General features: G+C 43.4%; 1 protein-coding gene across 10 annotated transcripts in view; it reads left to right on the top strand.

Moving 5' to 3' along the window:
• Positions 1-20,888, top strand: part of synrg (synergin, gamma) — a 47,494-nt gene extending 26,606 nt beyond the window's left edge. For 6 of the 10 annotated variants that reach the window (XM_052467622.1, XM_052467621.1, XM_052467620.1 and 3 more), the window contains 9 exons: positions 5,738-6,310; positions 7,513-7,679; positions 7,905-7,958; positions 8,065-8,161; positions 10,537-10,685; positions 13,759-13,869; positions 14,160-14,198; positions 18,353-18,385; positions 19,703-20,888. In XM_052467622.1, the coding sequence (XP_052323582.1) occupies positions 5,738-6,310; positions 7,513-7,679; positions 7,905-7,958; positions 8,065-8,161; positions 10,537-10,685; positions 13,759-13,869; positions 14,160-14,198; positions 18,353-18,385; positions 19,703-19,834 (1,355 nt within the window). In that variant the 3' untranslated portion in view covers positions 19,835-20,888. The remainder of the gene's footprint in view (positions 1-5,737; positions 6,311-7,512; positions 7,680-7,904; positions 7,959-8,064; positions 8,162-10,536; positions 10,686-13,758; positions 13,870-14,159; positions 14,199-18,352; positions 18,386-19,702) is intronic. The other 4 variants (XM_052467623.1, XM_052467618.1, XM_052467617.1 and 1 more) reach the window with 3 other exon arrangements.
• Positions 20,889-24,443: the final 3,555 nt, after the last annotated feature.

Below are 24,443 nucleotides of genomic sequence, written 5' to 3'. Positions count from 1 at the left end.
GGAGATGTTATATATTCTCATCACTTTCAGAATGGCCAGTTCCTGTATGCTGCAATAGGCTTTCATTTTAATCACAGCAAGCCAAATTCTTCCTCAGATTGATTATATTATGTTGACGCTTAATGCTCAGTTATCAAATCAAGCATGATGATAATAAGAGGCGTACAAGAAACATGTGGAAAGATGTTCCCTGATAGTGGACATACTTATTATGTGAAAAGAAAGTATTTAGGAAAAGGCAGAACGTATTTATGAATGGCAGAAATCACCTCAACCTCTACAGTTTAATATTGCATTGAGTAAATTGTTTTGATTGCTCATTGTGTGTTGGTATGTGTGAGTGTGATTGGTTGATTGTGTTTTGTATGTGTACGAGTGATTTTTTTAATTTTTTTTTCCTACAGTGTGTGAGAGTACCCATATAGTATACCTTGGCACTCCCAGTGTTGGGTATCAATCTCCCTTAGTGCTTTTGTTCCAACTCCCTTATCCTAAGTGGTCTCACACAGCCCACATCACTACAAAGTGGTCAAAGGTCGGCATAGCAGACAGAGGCACAAAGGCACTGCTCTCAGGGTCTGCCCTGCCCTGAACCTCTAAATGGAAACGCTCTCATGGAATCTAATTAGCCTTAATGTCCAGGCATTGTCCATATCAGCACCCTCTCCTCTCCCTTCCCATGATCATAATTAATTTACCAAGCATCTCATCTTCCATGTCATGTCTCATATATTCCTTCAAGTACAAGGTCTCTCCTTACAGCCTCTGTGTTTGAGCAGCACACTCCTTTTAGCACCCAGTTTGCAGTGAGATGTCCTTATTATATAAACTATAATATTTCAACACTAGCCAACATATCAGTTCATTTGTTTTAGCAGTTTGGGCAAGGGGCATCTCAATCAAATTCCATCTAGGAATTGACCATTTGAGTTATTCTAAATCGGAAATGATTGATGTAATGATGACAATTTATTTGTTTCAGTTCTATTGCACATCAGAATAAATCAACTGAAATGGTTAGGCTACTCTCGAAGGAGAGAGTAAGACAATAACCAATGGCAACTGATCCCAGAGCTGCAGCAAAATGGTTGCCATTAATATGATGAAGATAGTGTAGTGGAGCATTGAAAACATTCCCCAGAACCTGTTAATTTCTTTTCCTTCTATTCTGACCCACGTTCATCCAATCAGTATTGTTGTTCTTGGACAGCACCAATCTCATCGCTGAGAAAGCGTACAGTAGCAGGCCTTGGAGTGTGAAAGCCTCACCATGCTTGCACTGTGTTCAATCCTGGAGAAAATGTAACCAACCTTAAAGAGACAGTATCTATTTTTCCCAACCGGTGCTCCTTTGGGTCAGAGCAGCTCAAAAGGAAGCCTTTTCATTTGTCTTTGCTATTCAGGTATGTTTTGTTATGTGTGGGTCCATGAACAGGCTCTCTGAGAACACACTGAAGTTAGTGATACCCTCCCTGCCTTGCTTCTTTTGCCTGCCTGTTCAATTTGTGAAATTGACAAGAACATATTATAAGATGACATTTTTATGCATAACAGTATTACTAGTTGTTTTTATTAAGGAAAGAAAAAAAGACTATGTATACAGATTTAATAGTGTATTTTTATTACAGGAAAATTCATATTTATTTTCAAACTAGATAGACTTCCTGATATTATTTTAAACAATGTGTTGTGTAAACTATTTGAAGATGAAATGTATATATGAGGATAGGCAAGTTATGGAAAATATTTTAGGTTGGTTCAGATTGTTGTCTTGAGAAACCCCATCTGGTTGTTAGTTATTGAATGGCTACTATTAAGAGCTTGTACACAGGAGCCTAGAACAAACAGGTATCGAGAGAAAAATGATACTGTCTCTTTAAATCTATTTTGTCACATGTGATTGGACAAGATGAATACCCTCTCTAAGTTCTTGTGGTAGGATAGTCCACTTGTTTTATTTAACCCTTTGAGAGCTTGAGCAGAATGGTTTTTATAAAGAATCATGCAAAAAACACAAATGGAGAGAAATGTAGCTAGATCACTTGACAAGTTTACATGGTAAATAATGGATTTGGAGGTCCGTACCTTTCCTCCAAATTCTCAGCAATGGAATGTATTAGACCATTGAAATATATCCTATGTATATGATGTTGACGTTATGTAATTGTAGTAAGACACAAACAGTTGTGATTTAAAATTGACAAAACCCTTATTTATTTTATCTCAAAAGTCTGCTGTTGACATTTGAGTTACTATCATGGCGAGAACAGTAGAGAAGCATTCAGGTCCTCAAAGGGTTAATCACTCTCCTGCCTTGAACCTGTCCTTTAAATCACCTTGGCTTTTCAAGTGTTCTGTATTCAATTCTCTTTCTATCAATCAACCTGTTGCTTTCCACCCTGTTAGTATAACTACAGTGTGTCTTCTTCTACCGAGATGTACTAATTTTAGTCTGTGACTGTGCCTTCTCATTCTGCATCTATATTCTTCTGGGGCTTTTCTTTCTTTTACCGTTTGTTTTTCTTCTTTTCTGACTCTGCATGCCGTAGTATTCTAAATGATTCAAATATACTTTTACAAGTGTTAGTTTGACAAACCTCTTGTAACAATAGACCTCTCAGAGTATTTTGTGATCTTTCTCTCTTGTTGTCGTAATAAATATTACTATTGGTATTGCTGAAATGCGTACCGTCTTATTTTCTCCCTTCCCTATCCTGAGGGCAGATTATGATCTAGCTACATTCGGCTTACTACTACACTAGTTCCTTGTCAATTTCACAAATTGCTTTTTTGTGTGCAAGGGTTGTGTCACGCATTAGGCTATGCCGACGGGGATCCACACGTGCCTGCAGGTTATACTGTATCTTAGGAGTGTGTATCTCTGAGTGTGTGACTGTGAGCACTTGTAAGAATGTGTGCTTGTTTGTGTTGCCAGTAATTATATGATTCCTGCATGATATGTTCCGAATTGAACAGTGTTCTGCTTGTACAACACAGTTTGTGGGGTAGATAATCAATACAGACAGAACTGCTCCACTCCACGGCTGACGTTGCCATGGCAATCTCATGAAATGGATGTCATTTTGTATTGTCATGTTAGCAGAACTGTCTGCTCCTAATAGTTTGTGCTACAGTATTGTCACACACCTAGAGAAAACCACGGAGAGGTTTTCTACAGCAGGGCCTCATATCCTGTCTTATCTGCCTCAGAACTGTCTGATCTCCAATCTACCTCAGCCCCAGCAGCCAACCCTCTCAGGACATCTATTTCATTTGTATCAGAGGACAGCTAACTCAACCCTTGGTTAATTTACATGTGACACATCACATGAATAGAGGTCAATGCCATGTTCTCCTTTTCAGTAGCAATTAAAGGGATACTTTGGGAGTTTGGCAATGATGCCCTTTATCTACTTCCCAGAGTCAGATGAACTTGTGGATACCATTTTTATGTCTCGGCATACGGTTTGAAAGAAGTTGCTAGCTAGTGCAATTGCTAACTAGCGTTACCCATAGACCTCCAGTCATTGCGCTATCTGCATGCTAGCAGATACCCATGGACTTCCAGTCATTGTGCTAACGCTAGTTAGCATTGGCTCACCATACTACCTCTAACATCCTTCATACTGGACACAGACACATAAAAATGGTATCCACAAGTAGATAAAGGGCCTCGTTGCCAAAATACCGAAGTATCACTTTAGCCTAAACCTATTGATATTATCAAAACAAATATTCCACTGTCACAATTACAGTCGTGGCCAAAAGTTTTGAGAATAACACAAATATTAATTTTCAGTCTGCTGCCTCAGTTTGTTATGATGGCAATTTGCATATACTCCAGAATGTTTTGAAGAGTGATCAGATGAATTGCAATTAATTGCAAAGTCCCTCTTTGCCATGCAAATGAACTGAATCCTCCCCAAAAAATTCCACTGTATTTCAGCCCTGCCACAAAAGGACCAGCTGACATGTCAGTGATTCTCTCGTTAACACAGGTGTGAGTGTTGACGAGGACAAGGCAGGAGATCACTCTGTCATGCTGATTGAGTTTGAATAACAGACTGGAAGCTTCAAAAGGAGGACGGTGCTTGGAATCATTGTTCTTCCTCTGTCATCCATGGTTACCTGCAAGGAAACACGTGCCGTCATCATTGCTTTGCACAAAAAGGGCTTCACAGGCAAGGATATAGCTGCCAGTAAGATTGCACCGAAATAAACAATTTATCGGTTAATCAAGAACTTCAAAGAGAGCGGTTCAATTGTTGTGAAGAAGGCTTCAGGGCGCCCAAGAAAGTCCAGCAAGCGCCAGGACCGTCTCCTAAAGTTGATTCAGCTGCAGGATCGGGGCACCACCAGTACAGAGCTTGCTCAGGAATGGCAGCAAGCAGGTGTGAGTGCATCTGCACGCACAGTGAGGCGAAGACTTTTGGAGGATGGCCTAGTGTCAAGAAGGGCAGCAAAGAAGCCACTTCTCTCCAGGAAAAACATCAGGGACAGACTGATATTCTGCAAAAGGTACAGGGATTGGACTGCTGAGGACTGGGGTAAATTCATTTTCTCTGAAGAATCCCCTTTCCAATTGTTTGGGGCATCTGGAAAAAAGCTTCTCCGGAGAAGACAAGGTGAGCGCTACCATCAGTCCTGTGTTATGCCAACAATAAAGCATCCTGAGACCATTCATGTGTGGGGTTGCTTCTCAGCCGAGGGAGTGGGCTCACTCACAATTTTGCCTAAGAACACAGCCATGAATAAAGAATGGTACCAACACATCCTCCAAGAGCAACTTCTCCCAACCATCCAGGAACAGTTTGGTGACGAACAATGCCTTTTCCAGCATGATGGAGTGATAACTAAGTGGCTCGGGGAACAAAACATCGATATTTTGGGTCCATGGCCAGGAAACTCCCCAGACCTTAATCCCATTGAGAATTTGTGGTCAATCCTCAAGAGCCGGGTGGTCAAACAAAACCCCACAAATTCTGACAAACTCCAAGCATTGATTATGCAAGAATGGGCTGCCATCAGTCAGGATGTGGCCCAGAAGGTAATTGACAGCATGCCAGGGTGGATTGCAGAGGTCTTGAAAAAGAAGGGTCAACACTGCAAATATTGACTCTTTGCATCAACTTAATGTAATTGTCAATAAAAACCTTTGACACTTATGAAATGCTTGTAATTATACTTCAGTATTCTATAGTAACACTGAGACACTGAAGCAGCAAACTTTGAAAATTAATATTTGTGCCATTCTGAACTTTTGCCCACGACTGTACAGATCAAGTGAGTCTGTATCTGTATGTGAGCGACGTATGTTGTACCCCTATATTTTCTGTCGTCTATGTCACCAATTGGAAATATACATTTTTAGAACACAATCAATTTCAGCTTTTTATCCCTCCTTTAAGCTGGTGATCACATCCTAATAAGTGAACCCTTACACACACACTATAGTGCAACACTAGATTAAATGCAGTGCATATGATCTCACTGTCACAATGTAGGGGAGATGGGGTGTTACTCTGACCAAAGTAAAGCTGCTTGTTATAAGTCAACACAAATTCAGCATCAGAAACAGAATATGGCTTCCACAGTAAGTATGTTTCATATAACATATCAAAGCTTCGCCAGATGCCTTGTCACTCTATCATGACTGACTGACTAGTTGCCATCATTTCAGCACACTATGCTTTTCCCACTTAGAGCCACCAGTGTGTATTTTGTGTTGTCATTACAGAAGGAGACGACATGAAGTTTGACCCCTTTGGAACTTCAGCAGTCAGCAGGCTGGCCAGCTATGATTGGTCAGAAAGAGAGGAATGCCTGTCTGCTCAGGGTCAGGCCAAGAAGCATCTGGTCCTGGACGGTGTTGGTGTTTCCTCCTCTTTCCCTTCCTCAGACGTAGTCCACAGGAAGGAGACGCCGTTCGGCAGCACAGAAAACATCCCCATCACACACACCTGCCAGACGAAGATCACCACCTTCTCAACAGACGATAGTGTGTCGACCGACAGCAAGTTTGAGGCCTTTGCTGACTTTGGAACTTGTGAGCCGGTAGGTTTGGGTGGGGATGAAGATGATGACTTTGGGGACTTTGCCAGCACTGTGTCGGAGAAGTCAGACTCCCCTGCGGCCGAGCCGGGCTCTGAGGTGAACCTGAACGAGGCCTCAGATGAGTTCGGGGCCTTTCATGGAGACAAGGCCAAGTTTGGGAAGTCAGACTTTCTGAAGGCCAGCTCTCAGACCAAGGTCAAGTCCAGTGAAGAGATGATCAAGAGCGAACTCGCCACCTTTGACCTCTCTGTACAAGGTGAGTCATCTGACCTGTACTCTCTTTCGATTATTTATTTTTGGAAGTCAACTGATAAGTAGATATACATTAATTTTCTGATCCTCAGTCAGTAAATGCTGGTTTCAAAATGTAAATTGCATCCAGTTACAACATGCCTTCTAGTTCTGATGTAGTGGTGTGAATCAGATCAGCTGGCCCTGATGTCAGGACTTTCATCACCTCTTATTGGAGCATCTGTGGCCCCTCCGACAGCTCAGTGCAGTTCCACTGTCAGACAATAGATGGCATTGTTGTGCACATCCTTGGTACACAGGCAGATGAATTAACAACAAGGCCAAGAAATCTGTGCCTATACGAAATTAACTGTATTCACTCCTTGGGTGTTCATTTTTTACTGTTGTTTTCCAGTGTTATGTTTCATGCATAGTTCATTAGCTTTTTCTACCTCCAAAGTTATAAAAGCTCATTTGCCTCATTGATTTCTCTCCCAGTTAAATGTAATTAATTTTCAGTTGTTATTCCCCTGTCCTTATTGAATGGTTATCTGATCGGTGTGTGTGTGTGGTAGTGGGGGAATGTATTACTGCTGTCAAATTGTGGGGAAGATGATGCATGTCTCTGCAGGAGATGATTACCTGGTTCTCTCACACACACACACACACACACACACACACACACACACACACACACACACACAGACTCAGACAGACAAAGCCCGTGTTGAATAGTTTGGGCTCAACATGTGACTGTGTCTTTTTTCGTGTGCCTGTCTATTTTCGTGTTTGTGTGTATGTATCTGTCCATTTTTTCTGTGTGTGTGAGTGAGTGAGCCCTCATTAATTATTCATACTTGCGTTGGGTGCCGTGGCGCTGTTTTGTGCATAATTATCATTTGTTGTAAATTAAGTGTTTGTTGTCTGTGTCCTTGTCCGGAAGTGATTAGCCACAACAGAATATGAGCTCGGGTAAAAAGTCCCAATTATGCCATAATAAACAAACAGGTGCATATCTGGAATTAGCCAACATCTCTGGGTTGGTATAAGTGACCATTTAAAAGGGCATTTGTATATACTGTATGTATGCCAGACATTGCCTGTATATACTATATATGTACGTATCAAGACACTCGCTACTCAAATCAAATCAAATCAAATTTATTTATATAGCCCTTCGTACATCAGCTGATATCTCAAAGTGCTGTACACTTGTCCTTGCCTCAGGCTCCCACAAGCGTAGCCACAGTTTGGGGGAGAAGGAGATTGGGCGCTCGCCCCCCTCCCCGGCCCCGGAGCAGCCCTTCAGAGACCGCTCCAGCACCCTGAGTGAGAAGAAGCCTGCCCTGCCCGTCATCAGAGACAAGTACAAGGACCTGACTGGGGAGGTGGAGGTGAGACCCACACACAGTCACACTATCCCAGACATGTTAACTACATTTGCCAATTATCCAGATGCTCTGTGGAGGGTTTACATATTCAGTAGACATTGATTTCAGTTGCAAACCACAGAGGCTTTGGCCTTAATACGTTTGTTTTTTTGTATTTTTTTATGGAAATGTATAAATGTCTTCTCATATATCTGAACTCATTCTAACAACTATTGCATGTTGTTTCAGGAGAGTGAGCGCTATGCATATGAGTGGCAGAGGTGTCTGGTGAGTGCTCTACAGGTAAGATATTGTACAGGACTGTTCCTCCTCTCCTTTTTTTGCTATATCCGCACATGTGTTTGTGTGTGTAACCCTAACCCACTCTGCTGTCTGTCTCTGTCCCCAGGTCATCACTAAAGCCAACAACACCCTGAACAGCATCAGCAGGTCTACTGTTTGCACTGAGGTCATCCAGTCTGCTCAGGGCATGGAGTACCTACTGGGTGAGACACACACCACACTGACACACACCACACTAACACACACACACACACACACCACACTGACAAACTCACAACACTGACACACATACATCACTGACACACACACCGAAAGGGAGGTCCTGAGCTTTAAAAAGGCCCAACAGTCTTCAGCGAGAACCCCAAACTCTGCCTGATCCCCTCTGACAGATTTGTCCAGCACTACAGAGTTGACTGTGGATCCTATTGGGGGCTTATCTTCGCTGGCCTGACAGACTGTGGATACTAGTGATGGCTTATCTTCGCTGGCCTGACACACTGTGGGTACTAGTAATGGCTTATCTTCGCTGGCCTGACACACTGTGGGTACTAGTAATGGCTTATCTTCGCTGGCCTGACAGACTGTGGGTACTAGTAATGGCTTATCTTCGCTGGCCTGACAGACTGTGGGTACTAGTAATGGCTTATCTTCGCTGGCCTGACAGACTGTGGGTACTAGTAATGGCTTATCTTCGCTGGCCTGACACACTGTGGGTACTAGTAATGGCTTATCTTCGCTGGCCTGACACACTGTGGGTACTAGTAATGGCTTATCTTCGCTGGCCTGACAGACTGTGGGTACTAGTAATGGCTTATCTTCGCTGGCCTGACAGACTGTGGATACTAGTAATGGCTTATCTTCGCTGGCCTGACAGACTGTGGATACTAGTAATGGCTTATCTTCGCTGGCCTGACAGACTGTGGATACTAGTAATGGCTTATCTTCGCTGGCCTGACAGACTGTGGGTACTAGTAATGGCTTATCTTCGCTGGCCTGACAGACTGTGGGTACTAGTAATGGCTTATCTTCGCTGGCCTGACAGACTGTGGGTACTAGTGATGGCTTATCTTCGCTGGCCTGACACACTGTGGATACTAGCTCAGTTGGTAGAGCATGGCGCTTGTAACGCCAGGGTAGTGGGTTCGATCCCCGGGACCACCCATACGTAGAATGTATGCACACATGACTGTAAGTCGCTTTGGATAAAAGCGTCTGCTAAATGGCATATATTATATATTATATTATATTATTATCTTCGCTGGCCTGACAGACTGTGGATACTAGTGATGGCTTATCTTCGCTGGCCTGACAGACTGTGGGTACTAGTAATGGCTTATCTTCGCTGGCCTGACACACTGTGTGTACTGGTAATGGCTTATCTTCGCTGGCCTGACACACTGTAGGTACTAGTGATGGCATATCTTCGCTGGCCTGACAGACAGTGGGTACTAGTGATGGCTTATCTTTGCTGGCCTGACACACTGTGTGTACTAGTGATGGCTTATCTTCGCTGGCCTGACAGACTGTGGGTACTAGTGATGGCTTATCTTCGCTGGCCTGACAGACAGTGGGTACTGGTGATGGCTTATCTTTTGGCCTGACACACTGTGTGCTGACTTATCTTCGCTTGCCTGACAGACAGTGGGTACTAGTGATGGCTTATCTTCGCTGGCCTGACAGACAGTGGGTACTAGTGATGGCTTATCTTCGCTGGCCTGACAGACAGTGGGTACTAGTGATGGCTTATCTTTGCTGGCCTGACACACTGTGTGTACTAGTGATGGCTTATCTTCGCTGGCCTGACAGACAGTGGGTACTAGTGATGGCTTATCTTCGCTGGCCTGACAGACAGTGGGTACTAGTGATGGCTTATCTTTGCTGGCCTGACACACTGTGTGTACTAGTGATGGCTTATCTGTGCTTGGCCTAACTGTGGATGCATCCCAAATGGCACCTTATTCATTTAGACTGGGTCCCATAGGGCTCTGGTCAAAGGTAGTGCACTTTATAAGGGGATAGGGTGTCATTTGATACGCACAGACAGACAGACAGACAGACAGACAGACAGACAACGGTGTCTCTTTTTAATGAGCTGTGAGATTGGTACAGGCACACATAGCATTGTGAGGGGCTGAGAACAGAACACCGTGTACCACCACTGCTGTGAGCCTTCTTCCAAAAACACACCATTATAAAACTCTGAGCTGTCCCCCTTTCAACGGAGAACAACAACTCTGTCAATCACCATTCCACGTTAACCCTTAGAGAGAGCGTAGTGTTACAGCCAACATTATGTCAGGTTGATCCAGCTTCAGAGGGCTATTTTAATATGTTTGCTGCTGTTATCCTCCAGGTATTTCTCGTGGCACTGCCAAAAGTCTAATGATACAACTTCAGAGCATGTTTCAACATAGGGGACTGTAGACCTGTTAGCTGTTTTCCTGGAAACATTTTTTTATTGTCCCTGTTGTATTTCTCACTGTCTAACCTTGGCTGATGTTGGAGCTGGCTGTGGGAAAGAACAGGGAGCAGGTGTGTTAAGGTTGTGTGTTAACGTCGAAGTGTGTTTATGTGGTAGGTGTGGTGGAGGTGTACCGCGTGACCAAGCGTGTGGAGCTGGGTATCAAGGCCACAGCCGTATGTTCTGAGAAGCTGCAGGAGCTGTTGAAGGACATCAGCCGCGTCTGGAACAACCTCATGGGCTTCATGTCCCTGGCCAACCTGGCGGTAAGAAACACCGTCCACACACACACACACGCACACGCACACGCACACACACCTCCCTTCCTCCAATGCAGTGGGTTAGGCTACACATCGACCTGAGAAATTGAAACTTAATTGTAACTAACTGCTTTGTCTAGAAAATGTTCCTGATTAAATGTTGAGTGGATTATCATTGACTCATGCAAAGTAGGATTGTCAATGAAACCTTGATTGTGTGACAGTGTACTAAACCAAGCCCTATGGTGGTACCTGTTAGTGTGTGTAGCTGTGTGGATGGGGAGTGTAGAGCAGTCTGTTGTAGGCTGTAGTGATGTGTGGAGAACAGAGGCAGTGAGATTCAGTTGACAGTTCACTGCCTCAGTCAGCCTCACAAAGAACATTGCTTCTCAAATGCCAGCAGATAAAACAGACCGACCATCTCCTGACTCGAGATAATGTCAGTACAGAAAGAGAGAGAATTAGCGAAGCAAAGAGGGAGAGGGACAGGGGGAGGTAGAGGGAGACGGAGTGAGTGAGTAGTAATCTGAGTTATCTCAGACCGTAGACCCACAGCTGCTTTCTGATTCTGCAGGCTCTGCCCTCAGAGAGAGAGGAGCTGTCTGGGCACACTCACCTGTTCACACAGCTCTGCTGCCAACAGACTAATGGACTGTATTTCATTTCATTTCCCAGATTAAAGACACATTTCTACTTCAGTTTATTGAGCTGGTTAATGAATAAATGAAAAGAGAAATGTGTATTCCTTAGAGCAGTGTTCTGCCAAGGCAGCAGCTCCTCTTCCTGGGGTCCAGCAAAATGAAGGCACTTATGCAATTTTAAAAACATTATAATACATTCACAACAGATTTCACAACACATGAAGTGTGTGCCCTCAGGCCACCACTCTACTACCACATACAGTGGGGCAAAAAATTATTTAGTCAGCCACCAATTGTGCAAGTTCTCCCACTTAAAAAGATTAGAGAGGCCTGTAATTTTCATCATAGGTACACTTCAACTATGACAGACAAAATGAGAAAAAAAATCCAGAAAATCACATTGTAGGATTTTTAATTAATTAATTTGCAAATTATGGTGGAAAATAAGTATTTGGTCACCTACAAACAAGCAAGACTTCTGGCTCTCACAACACTTCTGGCTCTTTAAGAGGCTCCTCTGTCCTCCACTCGTTACCTGTATTAATGGCAGCTGTTTGTACTTGTTATCAGTATAAAAGACACCTGTCCACAACCTCAAACAGTCACACTCCAAACTCCACTATGGCCAAGACCAAAGAGCTGTCAAAGGACACCAGAAATAAAATTGTAGACCTGCACCAGGCTGGGAAGACTGAATCTGCAATAGGTAAGCAGCTTGGTTTGAAGAAATCAACTGTGGGAGCAATTATTAGGAAATGGAAGACATACAAGACCACTGATAATCTCCCTCGATCTGGGGCTCCACGCAAGATCTCACCCCGTGGGGTCAAAATGATCACAATGGTGAGCAAAAATCCCAGAACCACACAGGCGGACCTAGTGAATGACCTGCAGAGAGCTGGGACCAAAGTAACAAAGCCTACCATCAGTAACACACTACGCCGCCAGGGACTCAAATTCTGCAGTGCCAGACGTGTCCCCCTGCTTAAGCCAGTACATGTCCAGGCCCATTTGAAGTTTGCTTAGAGAGCATTTGGATGATCCAGAAAAAGATTGGGAGAATGTCATATGGTCAGATGAAACTAAAATATAACTTTTTGGTAAAAACTCAACTCCTTGTGTTTGGAGGACAAAGAATGCTGAGTTGCATCCAAAGAACACTATACCTACTGTGAAGCATGGGGGTGGAAACATCATGCTTTGGGGCTGTTTTCCTGCAAAGGGACCAGGACTGATCCGTGTGAAGGAATGAATGATTGGGACCATGTATCGTGAGATTTTGAGTGAAAACTTACTTCCATCAGCAAGGGCATTGAAGATGAAACGTGGCTGGTTCTTTCAGCATGACAATGATCCCAAACACACCGCCCGGGCAACGAAGGAGTGGCTTCGTAAGAAGCATTTCAAGGTCCTGGAGTGGCCTAGCCAGTCTCCAGATCTCAACCCCATAGAAAATCTTTGGAGGTAGTTGAAAGTCTGTGTTGCCCTGCAACATACCCAAAACATCACTGCTCTAGAGGAGATCTGCATGGAGGAATTGGCCAAAATACCAGAAACAGTTTGTGAAAACCTTGTGAAGACTTACAGAAAACGTTTGACCTCTGTCATTGCCAACAAAGGGTATATAACAAAGTATTGAGAAACTTTTGTTATTGACCAAATACTTATTTTCCACCATAATTTGCAAATAAATAAATTAAAAATCCTACAATGTGATTTTCTGGATTTTTTTTCTTATTTTGTCTGTCATAGTTGAAGTGTACCTATGATGAAAATTACAGGCCACTCATCTTTTTAAGTGGGAGAACTTGCACAATTGGTGGCTGACTAAATACTTTTTTGCCCCATTGTATCTACAACACAAAATCCATGTGTACTGTGGTCTGTATCCAGGTACAAACCGGGTCGTTCGCGCCCTGAACACGTTGCGCCCTGATGCGTTGTGCCGTGCCTAACAACAGCCCTAGCCATGACATATTGGCCATATACCACACCCCCACGGGCCTTATTGCTTAAATAACTTGTTTTTTAAATGTAAATTGGTTAGCACCCGACTAAAATCCTTGCACATATGGTACATTTCCTAAAATTTCAACCGTAGATCCCTCATTTCATGCAGTGTTTTGTGAAGTAACAAATGGTTCTTGATGTGAGGCATAGCAACATAGTGTGCCCCACAGTGGAGTCCTATGATCAGGTGATCAATCTGACACCAACCTGTGTGTGTCTCAATCACAAACATAGGCTTACAGTACGTGGCCTCCAGATTGCAGGCCTGCCTAAAGCAAAAACAATTGGCTCTGTTATTCAGCTGTCCTTAAGTGTCCATGCATACAAAGACCTTTGAAATGTTTTGAATCCTTCTTGAATGTAATTTGATTTGTGGATTCAAATAAAGTATTTAAAATGTGTGTGCATCTGTGTGTTTTTCTGTACAGCCTGATGAGAGCTCGCTGGACTTCTCCTCCTGTATCCTGAGACACGGCATCAAGAACGCCAAGGAGCTGGCCTGTGGGGTGTGCCTGCTCAACGTGGACTCACGCAGCAAGGTCTGCACACACTCATGTACAGGCACACACTTGTGTCAAGTCAACATATATACTGTAAACATACACTAATTCTCAGTCAACACACAATCACGATTGCCAACCAACACACCCTCAATCCCTCAACAGATGGACCCAACAACTGTTGAAACATTTGATTACAAATATGTTCCAACACATTTCTCAAGTTGAATAAACCATGAATCATTTTGCCATTTTGCCAGTTGTTTTTAAACTAGTGGTTGACGCATAATAACTAAATGATCATTTCTTTGACTTTGAACATTTTGCAGAGCAAAGAAGAGACAACTATTGGACGTCTGTTTAAAAGAGTATGATGCAGTGAACTGTCAACTGAATCTCACTTCAGTCTCTCCTACTGGGGGCCTGGGGGCCAAATTCTCCACTGACAGACAGGCGATGGGGTGCCAAAATGACAGCACATTCTTCTTCTCACAGCTCCCTCCCTTCACACTGCCTGCATCCCAAATGGCACCCTATTCCCAATGGGCCCTGGTCAAATGTAGTGCACTGTTTAGAGAATAGAGTGCCATTTGAGACGTTACCAGTGCCGACAGCTGCAGCACTGTGTTCACGCACAGACGCAGCACTGTGTTCGCGCACAGACGCAGCACTGTGTTCGCGCACAGACGCAGCACCGTGTTCGCGCACAGACGCAGCACCGTGTTCGCGCACAGACGCAGCACTGTGTTCGCGCACAGACGCAGCACTGTGTTCGCGCACAGACGCAGCACTGTGTTCGCGCACAGACGCAGCACTGTGTTCGCGCACAGACGCAGCACTGTGTTCGCGCACAGACGCAGCACTGTGTTCGCGCACAGACGCAGCACTGTGTTCGCGCACAGACGCAGCACTGTGTTCGCGCACAGACGCAGCACTGTGTTCGCGCACAGACGCAGCACTGTGTTCGCGCACAGACGCAGCACTGTGTTCGCGCACAGACGCAGCACTGTGTTCGCGCACAGACGCAGCACTGTGTTCACGCACAGATGCAGCACTGTGTTCACGCACAGATGCATTAGAAATGACCAGGCTATCCTATTACACCAAATTCCCCTCCACAATAATTTCAGGTCATCTTCATTTCTGAGTCCTATTCGAGATGATGATAACTGTTAAGATGATAACTCTGCTGGAAGGGAGAGAAGGAGAAAAAGAGGGAGGTAAAAATAGAGTTAAAGGAGACAGACAGGACGTGATAAGAGTAAAGTTGTACTTTTGGCACCTCTGGTTGGGCTGAGGGAATTGTGGGAAGGTTTCTGGAGGGTCAGTGAAGCATTCAACTTTTCAACTTTATCAGGCTTGTAGCGCTGATGCCTTCATCTGACGGCCACCTTTCACTTCACCTCTTACCAGCTACTAACAGCAAGTCTATGCCATACGCATCAATATCTGTGTGTTCTAACTACTCATCTCATCATTTGAGTTCTACTATGATTTAAAATGTGTTTATTGTGACACTTTCTTTTCCACTTGTCAAAACCTGATCATCAGTAACTAGGTGTCAAATTGGGGACCATTTATAATATATTTGACTGTACGGTCTGCAGGGCAAGATTGCTTTGATTGTTTCTTGCATTGTTCCCCTGCATCATTTAGCCAGATAGATTGATGAGGCGAGGCAGAGGGAGGATGGCTGAGAGGGATGTGACTCTGGAGTCTGGACTGAGTTTAGACAGCAGATGTGGCTCACAGCCTCACGCATCAGACCAGGCAGGAGCCGGGAGCTTAGGAGCTAAGAAATCTGCTGAGGGTTAGGGTATTTCTCTCTCTCTCTGTCTGTCTCTCTGCCTGCCTGTCTGTCTCTGTTTGTCTGTAATGCAATTTCTCTCTATCATTCTGTTTCTCTATCTTATCTCTCTCACACACTCTGTGCTTTTCTCGCTCTCTCGTGTGGAGTGACTCAGGCTAAATAATATTTGTTGTTTTTTTGTATTCCCCTGACATCAGATGAATAACTCACCTTTTAATTACATTTTTGTCTACATGATCATTCGTAAGAAAGCATAAAAGCCAAACACAGAATAGCATCCCCTCTGAGAATAATGAAATCACAGAAAGCATTTTAATACAGAAGCTGATAATACTATTGTCCTTCAGAGTACAGGTAGGTTCTGTCTGTCTACCAACTAGAGATAGGCATGTGGTGGTGATGGCATCACTGGCATAATATTATGATGGGCACCATTGAGAGACTGGAGCTAGGTTGTTGGTCTTTGATACTGCTGACTCGGGTCTGGGTTTTATCTTATCCATTGGAGGCCTGTCTCCAAGTTCTTCGTCCAATCATCCTCATATGTTGAGTTAGGTATGGGCAACAGCTACACATGTAGCCTGTTAGCTAAAACCCAGACTGATCTGCTAAGTCATGTTTGACGTCATGTCAATATGGCATGACAAGGGGGTTGGCTAAAGCACATAAATACACTATATATACAAAAGTATGTGGACACCACTTCAAATGAGTGGATTTGGCTATTTCAGCCACACACGTTGCTGAACAGGTGTATAAAATCGAGCACACATCCATGCAATCTCCATAGACAAACATTGGCAGTAGACTAACCTTACTGAAGAACTCAGACTTTCAATATGGCACCGTCATAGGATGCCAACTAGTCAGTTCATCAAATTTCTGCGCTGCTTGAGCTGCCCTGGTCAACTATAAGTGCCGTTATTGTGAGGTATAAACATCTAGGAGTAACAACGGCTAGGCCGTGAAGTGGTAGGCCACACAAGCTCATAGAATGGGAGCGTCGAGTGCTGAAGCTCGTAGCGTGTAAAAATTAATCTCCTCGGTTGCAACACTCCCTACTGAGTTCCAAACTGCCTCTGGAAGCAACGTCAGCACAAGAACTGTTCGTCAGGACCTTCATGAAATGGGTTTCCATGGCCAAGCAGCTGCACAAAAGCCTAAGATCACCATGCACAATGCAAAGCGTAGGCTGTAGTGGACTCTGGAGGAGTGGAAACGCGGTCTCTGGAGTGATGAATCATGCTTCACCGTCTGGCTGTCCGACGGACTAATCTTGATTTGGTGGATGCCAGGAAAATGCTACCTGCCCCAATGCGTAGTGCCAACTGTAAAGTTTGGTGGGTGAGGAATAATGGTCTGGGGCTGTTTTTCATGGTTCGGTCTAGGCCCCTTAGTTCCAGTGAAGGGAATCTTAACGCTACAGCATACAATGACATTCTAGACAATTCTGTGCTTCCAACTTTGTGGCAACAGTTTGGGGAAGGCCCTTTTCTGTTTCATCATGACAATGCCTCCGAGCACAAAGCGAAGTCCATACAGAAATGGTTTGTCGAGATCGATGTGGAAGAACTTGACTGGCCTACACAGAGCCCTGACCTCAACCCCATCGAAGACCTTTGGGATGACTGTGAGCTAGGCCTAATCGCCCAACATCAGTGCCCGACCTCACTAATACTCTTGTGGCTGGATGGAAGCAAGTCCCCGCAGAAATGTTCCAACATCTAGTGGAAAGCCTTCCCAGAAGAGTAGAGACTGTTATAGCAGCAAAGGAAGGACCAACTTCATATTAATGCCCATGATTTTGGAATGAGATGTTTGACGAGTAGGTGTCCACATACTTTTGAACATGTAGTGTATCTGCTATCAGGCTAAGCAACAGATAGCATCTGGATCTAAACATAGTTTGTTACTTGGGCTCCCGAGTGGCACAGCTGTCTAAGGCACTGCATTTCGGTGCAAGAGGCGTCACTACAGTCCCTGGTTCGAATCCAGATTCTATCATATCCGGCCGCGATTGGGAGTCCCATAGGCCGTCATTGTAAATAAGAATTTGTTCTTAACTGACTTGCCGAGTTAAATAAAGGTTAAATAAATACATAAAAAATAAACTTGGAGACTGCAGCAAGCTATAAAACTCTGTGATCGTTTGAGTTTAATGAAGTATTGCTATTTTCTCCCAATAATAAATGCTAATGAGTGCAATTATTCCTAAAAGTAAAAGTGATGTTTTTTTCCAAATAATAATTTATGCAGCATGTTGCGTTATTATTCATAAATGTCAGATTCTGAAATATCTTGAGGATTTGAAGTGATCTTTTAGTTTAATTTGGTTATGACTTTCTCTGGAAAAGGCCAATAATATTAAATGAAGTTTACTTGGCAGTGGGCGCCTAATTCAATGGGTTTGCAGACTGCACAGTATTTCTCTCAAATCTATTGCAGAGTCTGGAATCCTGCTTCAAAGATGCCCATCCCTGTTTGATGTTTATTGGAAAATGAGATGGATGATCGTAGGGTGGTACTTTAGATTCTTTCACTTTGGGGCTCTTGGAATGTTCTGGAGACGGGTTGCTCTTTCAGTTCCTTTGGTGTACCAACGTTACGTTCATACTGACGGACTGATCCTCAGTTACTGTACAGTTTCACTTTGCTTACTCAGGACAATGCATGAAACCAGGAAAATGCTGACACCTCTTATGCTACTTACAGGCACTGGCTAAAGACCATGACAAGAGGTTAAGGGTAAGGGTATGCTTCACTTATTTTCGCCTCTTAAGCAGCAGTAGACTGTAGCCTCCACCTTTATGCATGATGCCCCTCTCATTAACAGGTGGTGTTTCTAGTCTGTAGCCCTATAGCGCTAGTCTGTAGCCCTATAGCACCTATAGGTGCTCCTAATGGAGGGTCATTAACCTTTAGATTACAGTTAGAATTAACACCTAGGATTAATCATGCTGACCTTTTCATTTAGGTTTTATTCTACCATCCAATGGTCTAACTCTTCCAAGCATATCCTCTCTCCAGCACTTTCTACTTCTGTTATGTCTCTCCCACATTACATGTCTGTTGGCACAATCATGTTTGATGGGTAAATTGCACATAATCCCGGTTATGCAGGCAAGGACTGGGGAGGTCGAGGTGAGAGAGAGGGGATGGGATTGAAGAAGAGAGAGGAGAAGGAGACGAGGGGTTATGCCTTTGTGTTCTGTTTTTTCCCCACTCCCTCTCCAACAGACCGGGCTTTGGCAGGCGGGCTAAATAAAGGTTGTAGGAAAGAAGTTGGATGAGGCAGATGAAACGAGAATACATTGTGAAACCTGAGTGTGTGTCGGGAGTATGTGAGAAAGGCAACAGATGTGCGCAGCATAGTAAATGTACTGTAAATGGTTTGTGAGTATGTGGACAGGTATGAGTATACTATATTGTGTGTGTGTGTGTTCCCAGGTTGTTGTATATGCAGTCTGTCTGTGGGAGGATAGGATTCACCACATTCTCTTTCATGCTTTAGCTCAGATATTTCATCAGGGATGCAAACTCTTAAACTGCACAACACCAACATTAGCATCTCCTCCTTATCACCAACCTGCTGCTTCTGCTGGGCTCAGCTAACTAAATGCAAGCTCACATAACAGCTCTCTGCCCCTCTCAGTTCACTCACTTTTCTCAACGGCTATATTCAGATGTTATGTGGGAGTGCCATTCAGCTATCTCGATAGATTCAACTAACTGTCAGGAGATCGAGCAATGAGCAACACTCTTATTGATCAGTAGACCGAGCATTGTGCCAAACATGAGTCATATTTTTTCAAAGGGTCCGTTTTTGTTGACCTCTTGTTTGTGTGCCACAGTGGAGATATGCAGGTTAAGCTGCCCTCAAATCCCTGCTTCTAGCGTTACTCTCATAGATGAATGATTTAGTTCCTGTTGATTTATCTCTACCACTGCTTTCTATTTGTTAGCCAGAGCTCCTGCCAGGTTCATCTGTTTATTAACTATTCAGTTGAACCTTGTTGTCCTAACCATCACCCCCATTTCGCCCTTCTTTGACCCTTCCGCCAGGCTTTCAACTCAGAGACAGACAACTTCAAGCTGCTGTACGGGGGCCACCAGTACCACGCCAGCTGTGCCAATTTTTGGATTAACTGCGTGGAGCCCAAACCACCGGGCCTCATTCTGCCCGACCTGCTCTGAGCGCTGGACACCATTGCCATGGCAACGGGCGCCGGGTAATCAACACCGACGAGGTTCAGCAGCCGGGTTCTCCCTGCACACCGCACAGCCTCTCACCTTGGGCTGCGAGCGCAGAGATCAGAGCGAGAGAGACCTCAGAGGTCACTGGAATTCTCTTATTTATTAGCCTTCTATTCTCTCCTTTTCCTTCTCTCTCTGAGGGAGTCTCCATGCTCTTTGCAGTGGTGAAGAAGTGCACATCTGCTAGTTTGTACAAATTCAAGGCTTGACACAGTAAAGCCTATTCTGCATCATAATGTATTGTAAAATTGTACTTTATTAATGGTGTCATTGTTACTTTTTTCCTTTGTCTGGTCTCATATACAGTATAATGCAATATAAGTTACAGGAAGCCTTTTAGCATTGATGTTTGTGACTTCTCTGGCAGGCTTGATTTATTTCGGCAAACAGTATTCAGATAGTTAACCAATGTTGTGCTATGTTAACCCAATGGAGGTCTAGTCCCTATGTCAGCAGGAGAGAATGTGGACAGTTATATGAATATGGTTGTGGGTCTCTCAACACTTTCTGTAATGCACTCTTCCTGTTCTCAACAAGTCCATACCAAACTATTAAAACTGCAATATACTAACATTGAAGACTGAAGGAACTTGGAGACAAACTGAGATGTAAAGCTATCTGTTGTTTCCCTTGATGTCACTTGTATTATTACACTGCTGGTACTGAATCACTTTGACGGTCGGGTCTCTGAAAGCATATTCCATGGCTGTTAACATTTTTAATTTATATTTACCATTTTAAGTATGTGTGACATTGACTGCTTTTGAATGTTTTTGTATTGCTGGATAGGGACTGCTTTATCTAAATTAATGTTCATGTGCTGTTTTGAACATTTTTGTGACATTGGGACTTGAAAGGGAGTCTTAACTCTTAAAGATTGTTGGCTGTAGGTTTTGTTTTTCTGTCTTGCTGTGCCAGTGTATATATACTTGCACTGATGATGATGGGGATGTGATGATATTTACATAAATAATACATTGATGCATAAATGCAATACTTTTCATGGTCATTGATCAATTAATGTATTACCTGGAAGCCTTTTACCATACTAATCAATTTACAGAGTATTACACAATTCGGCCAAATTGTTTTTTGTTTCTAATCTTTTCTGATATAATTGAGAAGGTTGGTTTGAATGTCAACATGAATCCTGAAGGCATTCTATTGTCCCAATATCATCCGTCGTTTAATCTGGACCAATTATGTTCAGAGTCTATTGCTGCAATATATAAGCAGTACTTCTCCTAAAATGCCAAATGGATTGAGATTCTCACCTTTTCTATTTCACTCAGTAGCATGCTTTTTCTGAGACCAGAGAGACTTCATCTCTATCACTTTGTGACCAAATGAAATACACTGCTCAAAAAAATAAAGGGAACACTAAAATAACACATCCTAGATCTGAATGAATGAAATATTCTTATTAAATACTTTTTTCTTTACATAGTTGAATGTGCTGGCAACAAAATCACACAACGTGGCATTGGTGGATGGAGCAAGACATGTTGTCCCCGATGTGCTAAATTGGATTCAGGTCTGGGGAACGGGTGGGCCAGTCCATAGCATCAATGCCTTCCTCTTGCAGGAACTGCTGACCAACTCCAGCCACATGAGGCCTATCATTGTCTTGCATTAGGAGGAACCCAGGGCCAACCGCACCAGCATATGGTCTCACAATGGGTCTGAGGATCTCATCTCGGTACCTAATGGCAGTCAGGCTACCTCTGGCGAGCACATGGGGGGAGAAAATGCCACCCCACACCATGACTGACCCACCGCCAAACCGGTCATGCTGGAGGATGTTGCAGGCAGTAGAATGTTCTCCACGGCGTCTCCAGACTCTGTCACGTCTGTCACATGTGCTCAGTGTGAACCTGCTTTCATCTGTGAAGAGCACAGGGCGCCAGTGGCGAATTTGCCAATCTTGGTGTTCTCTGGCAAATGCCAAACGTCCTGCACGGTGTTGGGCTGTAAATCACAACCCCCACCTGTGGACGTCGGGCCCTCATACCACCCTCATGGAGTCTGTTTCTGACCGTTTGAGCAGACATGCACATTTGTGGCCTGCTGGAGGTCATTTTGCAGGACTCTGGCAGTGCTCCTCCTTACACAAAGGCGGAGGTAGCGCCTCCATGCTCTGGACACTACGCTGACAGACACAGCAAACCTTCTTGCCACAGCTCGCATTGATGTGCCATCCTGGATGAGCTGCACTACCTGAGCCCCTTGTGTGGGTTGTAGACTCCGTCTCATGCTACCACTAGAGTGAAAGCACCGCCAGCATTCAAAAGTGACCAAAACATCAGCCAGGAAGCATAGGAACTGAGAAGTGGTCTGTGGTCACCACCTGCAGAACCACTCCTTTATTGGGGTGTCTTGCTAATTGCCTATAATTTCCACCTGTTGTCTATTCCATTTGCACAACAGCATGTGAAATTTATTGTCAGTCAGTGTTGCTTCCGAAGTGGACAGTTTGATTTCACAGAAGTGTGATTGACTTGGAGTTACATTGTGTTGTTTAAGTGTTCCCTTTATTTTTTTGAGCAGTGTACATTATCATCAGACAAGCCTGCTGTGCCATTGCTGGAGGACAGCGCGCTAAAACAATCAAATGAAAAAGATGCCTACAGTGGCACCATGCATGGGACCAGTCTCATTATCATTCTGTCTCGTGTGTCCAGGACAGGTGTGTGTGTGTGTTCTCCAACATACATTTTATCTCTCGCCATTCCCTAATTGAACATTCTGCTGAAAATGAATTCCTCTCGCTGTCGTGTCCTCTACTCACTGTGAGCTGTTGGATTACAGAAAATTACAAATCAATTATTGAATAATAAGGCTGTGTAAATTTGAAAAGCATATCCACCCGTCTCTCCCCATGCCCTGTCTTCATGCCTAGTATTGTCTGCTGGGCTGTGCTTCAGAGGATCACCTCAGGAGAATGGGAGTGCTACCCTACTGTATTGACTGCTATTCTTCAGCCGCAGGCTCTTTCATATTTTCTGCCCATTGTCACCTGATATAAATAATTGCCTTTATCGTTAATTCTCTAGTGAGTATTTTTATTACTATTTGGTATTTGAAGAAAGCACTGACAAGATTTGTCATATCTCCTATAGACACTTTCAATTGTTCAGTTTAACTATGACAAGATGGAACTATTAGAATTCCTTACTATGTATTAATCATTCATTTATTATAAATGTTTTCTTTCAAATAGATAGCAGTATTCAGCATCTATGTCATTTCTATAATCTGAACCAGACAACCCAGTGAGTTCATTCTAAAAGGGAATGGATAGTGAAAGGCAGTCTCGAAGAGAAGCTAGAATCACAGTCAAACGCTGACTGATAAAGAATGACTTTATCCAACCCTGCTTAAATTGAATTACTTAGTCTCTCTCTCTCGATTGAACTTCAATCTTTAACTATATGACTATGGAGACGGAGCAAGAATTCTGTGATCGGTTGCCGAAACATCCATGATTGTCGTTGTACCAAATGGTTTTGGAATGAACACACAGAGAGTGTTTCGTAATGGACAAATATATCAAATCAATTTGTATTTGTCACAGTGCTTTGATGATGCTTGGGCTATTCCTCACCCATCACATTCTGTCTCAATTTTTCTATTGAGTTTCAATTTCAAATGGACATGAACTCAGTCTATCATTCATACAATACACTCTCTCTCTTCCTATTCCACAATTTTTTCCTACACAACGCCCACTTGCCACAGCAATTGATTACTGTGCCCAGGCATTGATTCAGTGTTAATATTCATCACTAACAGCACCGTTGCCATTGGTGATGGTTACCAAGGTTACTGTAGTTTTAATCCGTGTGAGGATTGATTGCTGCTTTAGAAGATCATGTCCCTTTTAGGCAGTCTTCTCTTATGCCATCAATGCTGTGACAAGCGTGATTATTATTTGTCCGAATATTGTGGCTATGCTCTCGTCTGTACGTGGTTTTTATATAATAGGGGAAAAAAACAGTATAAGCTGCTTTAATTAAAAATCGAACCTCACCTGTTATACAGATGTCGGATCTTAATTTGATCACTATTTTGAGAATTTACTTGCACAGCAGGAAATGCAAACTTGTCGTGAAATCAAGGTTTTAAAAGGCTTCTAGAGTTTGTCATTCACACTAACAATTGACACTTGATGTTCCCTAAAGTAAAATCAACCTCTACAAAAAATATCCCTGAATTGTAATGCACATAATTAGTTAATTCACATTTCCTGTCGCTGCATGATTATTTTCCTGCTGTAACAAACTGGCTCAGATTAAGATTCTACATCTGTAGTGTTCAGGGCATCAATTCAAGTTCAAGATTGATGGAATAGGAACGCTTTCCTTTTTTACAGAGAGGCGATGCAACATAACGTAACTACTATTACTGCTATGTTAGTGTCATAAGAAATATTATTTGCTTGTTCACATAATTTGCATTTAATCATATTCTAATTTAAAATGGAGAATCTTCTAAGAGACAAATTCGGTGTGGGTGCAACCTTCCAAGCTCTGCAGAGCATAATAATCTG

Source organism: Oncorhynchus keta, chromosome 18 (assembly GCF_023373465.1).
Source record: "Oncorhynchus keta strain PuntledgeMale-10-30-2019 chromosome 18, Oket_V2, whole genome shotgun sequence".
In the NCBI taxonomy this organism is placed as follows: domain Eukaryota; kingdom Metazoa; phylum Chordata; class Actinopteri; order Salmoniformes; family Salmonidae; genus Oncorhynchus; species Oncorhynchus keta.
Note: the sequence above shows the minus strand (reverse complement) of the source record. Positions and strands in the feature narration are given on the sequence as shown.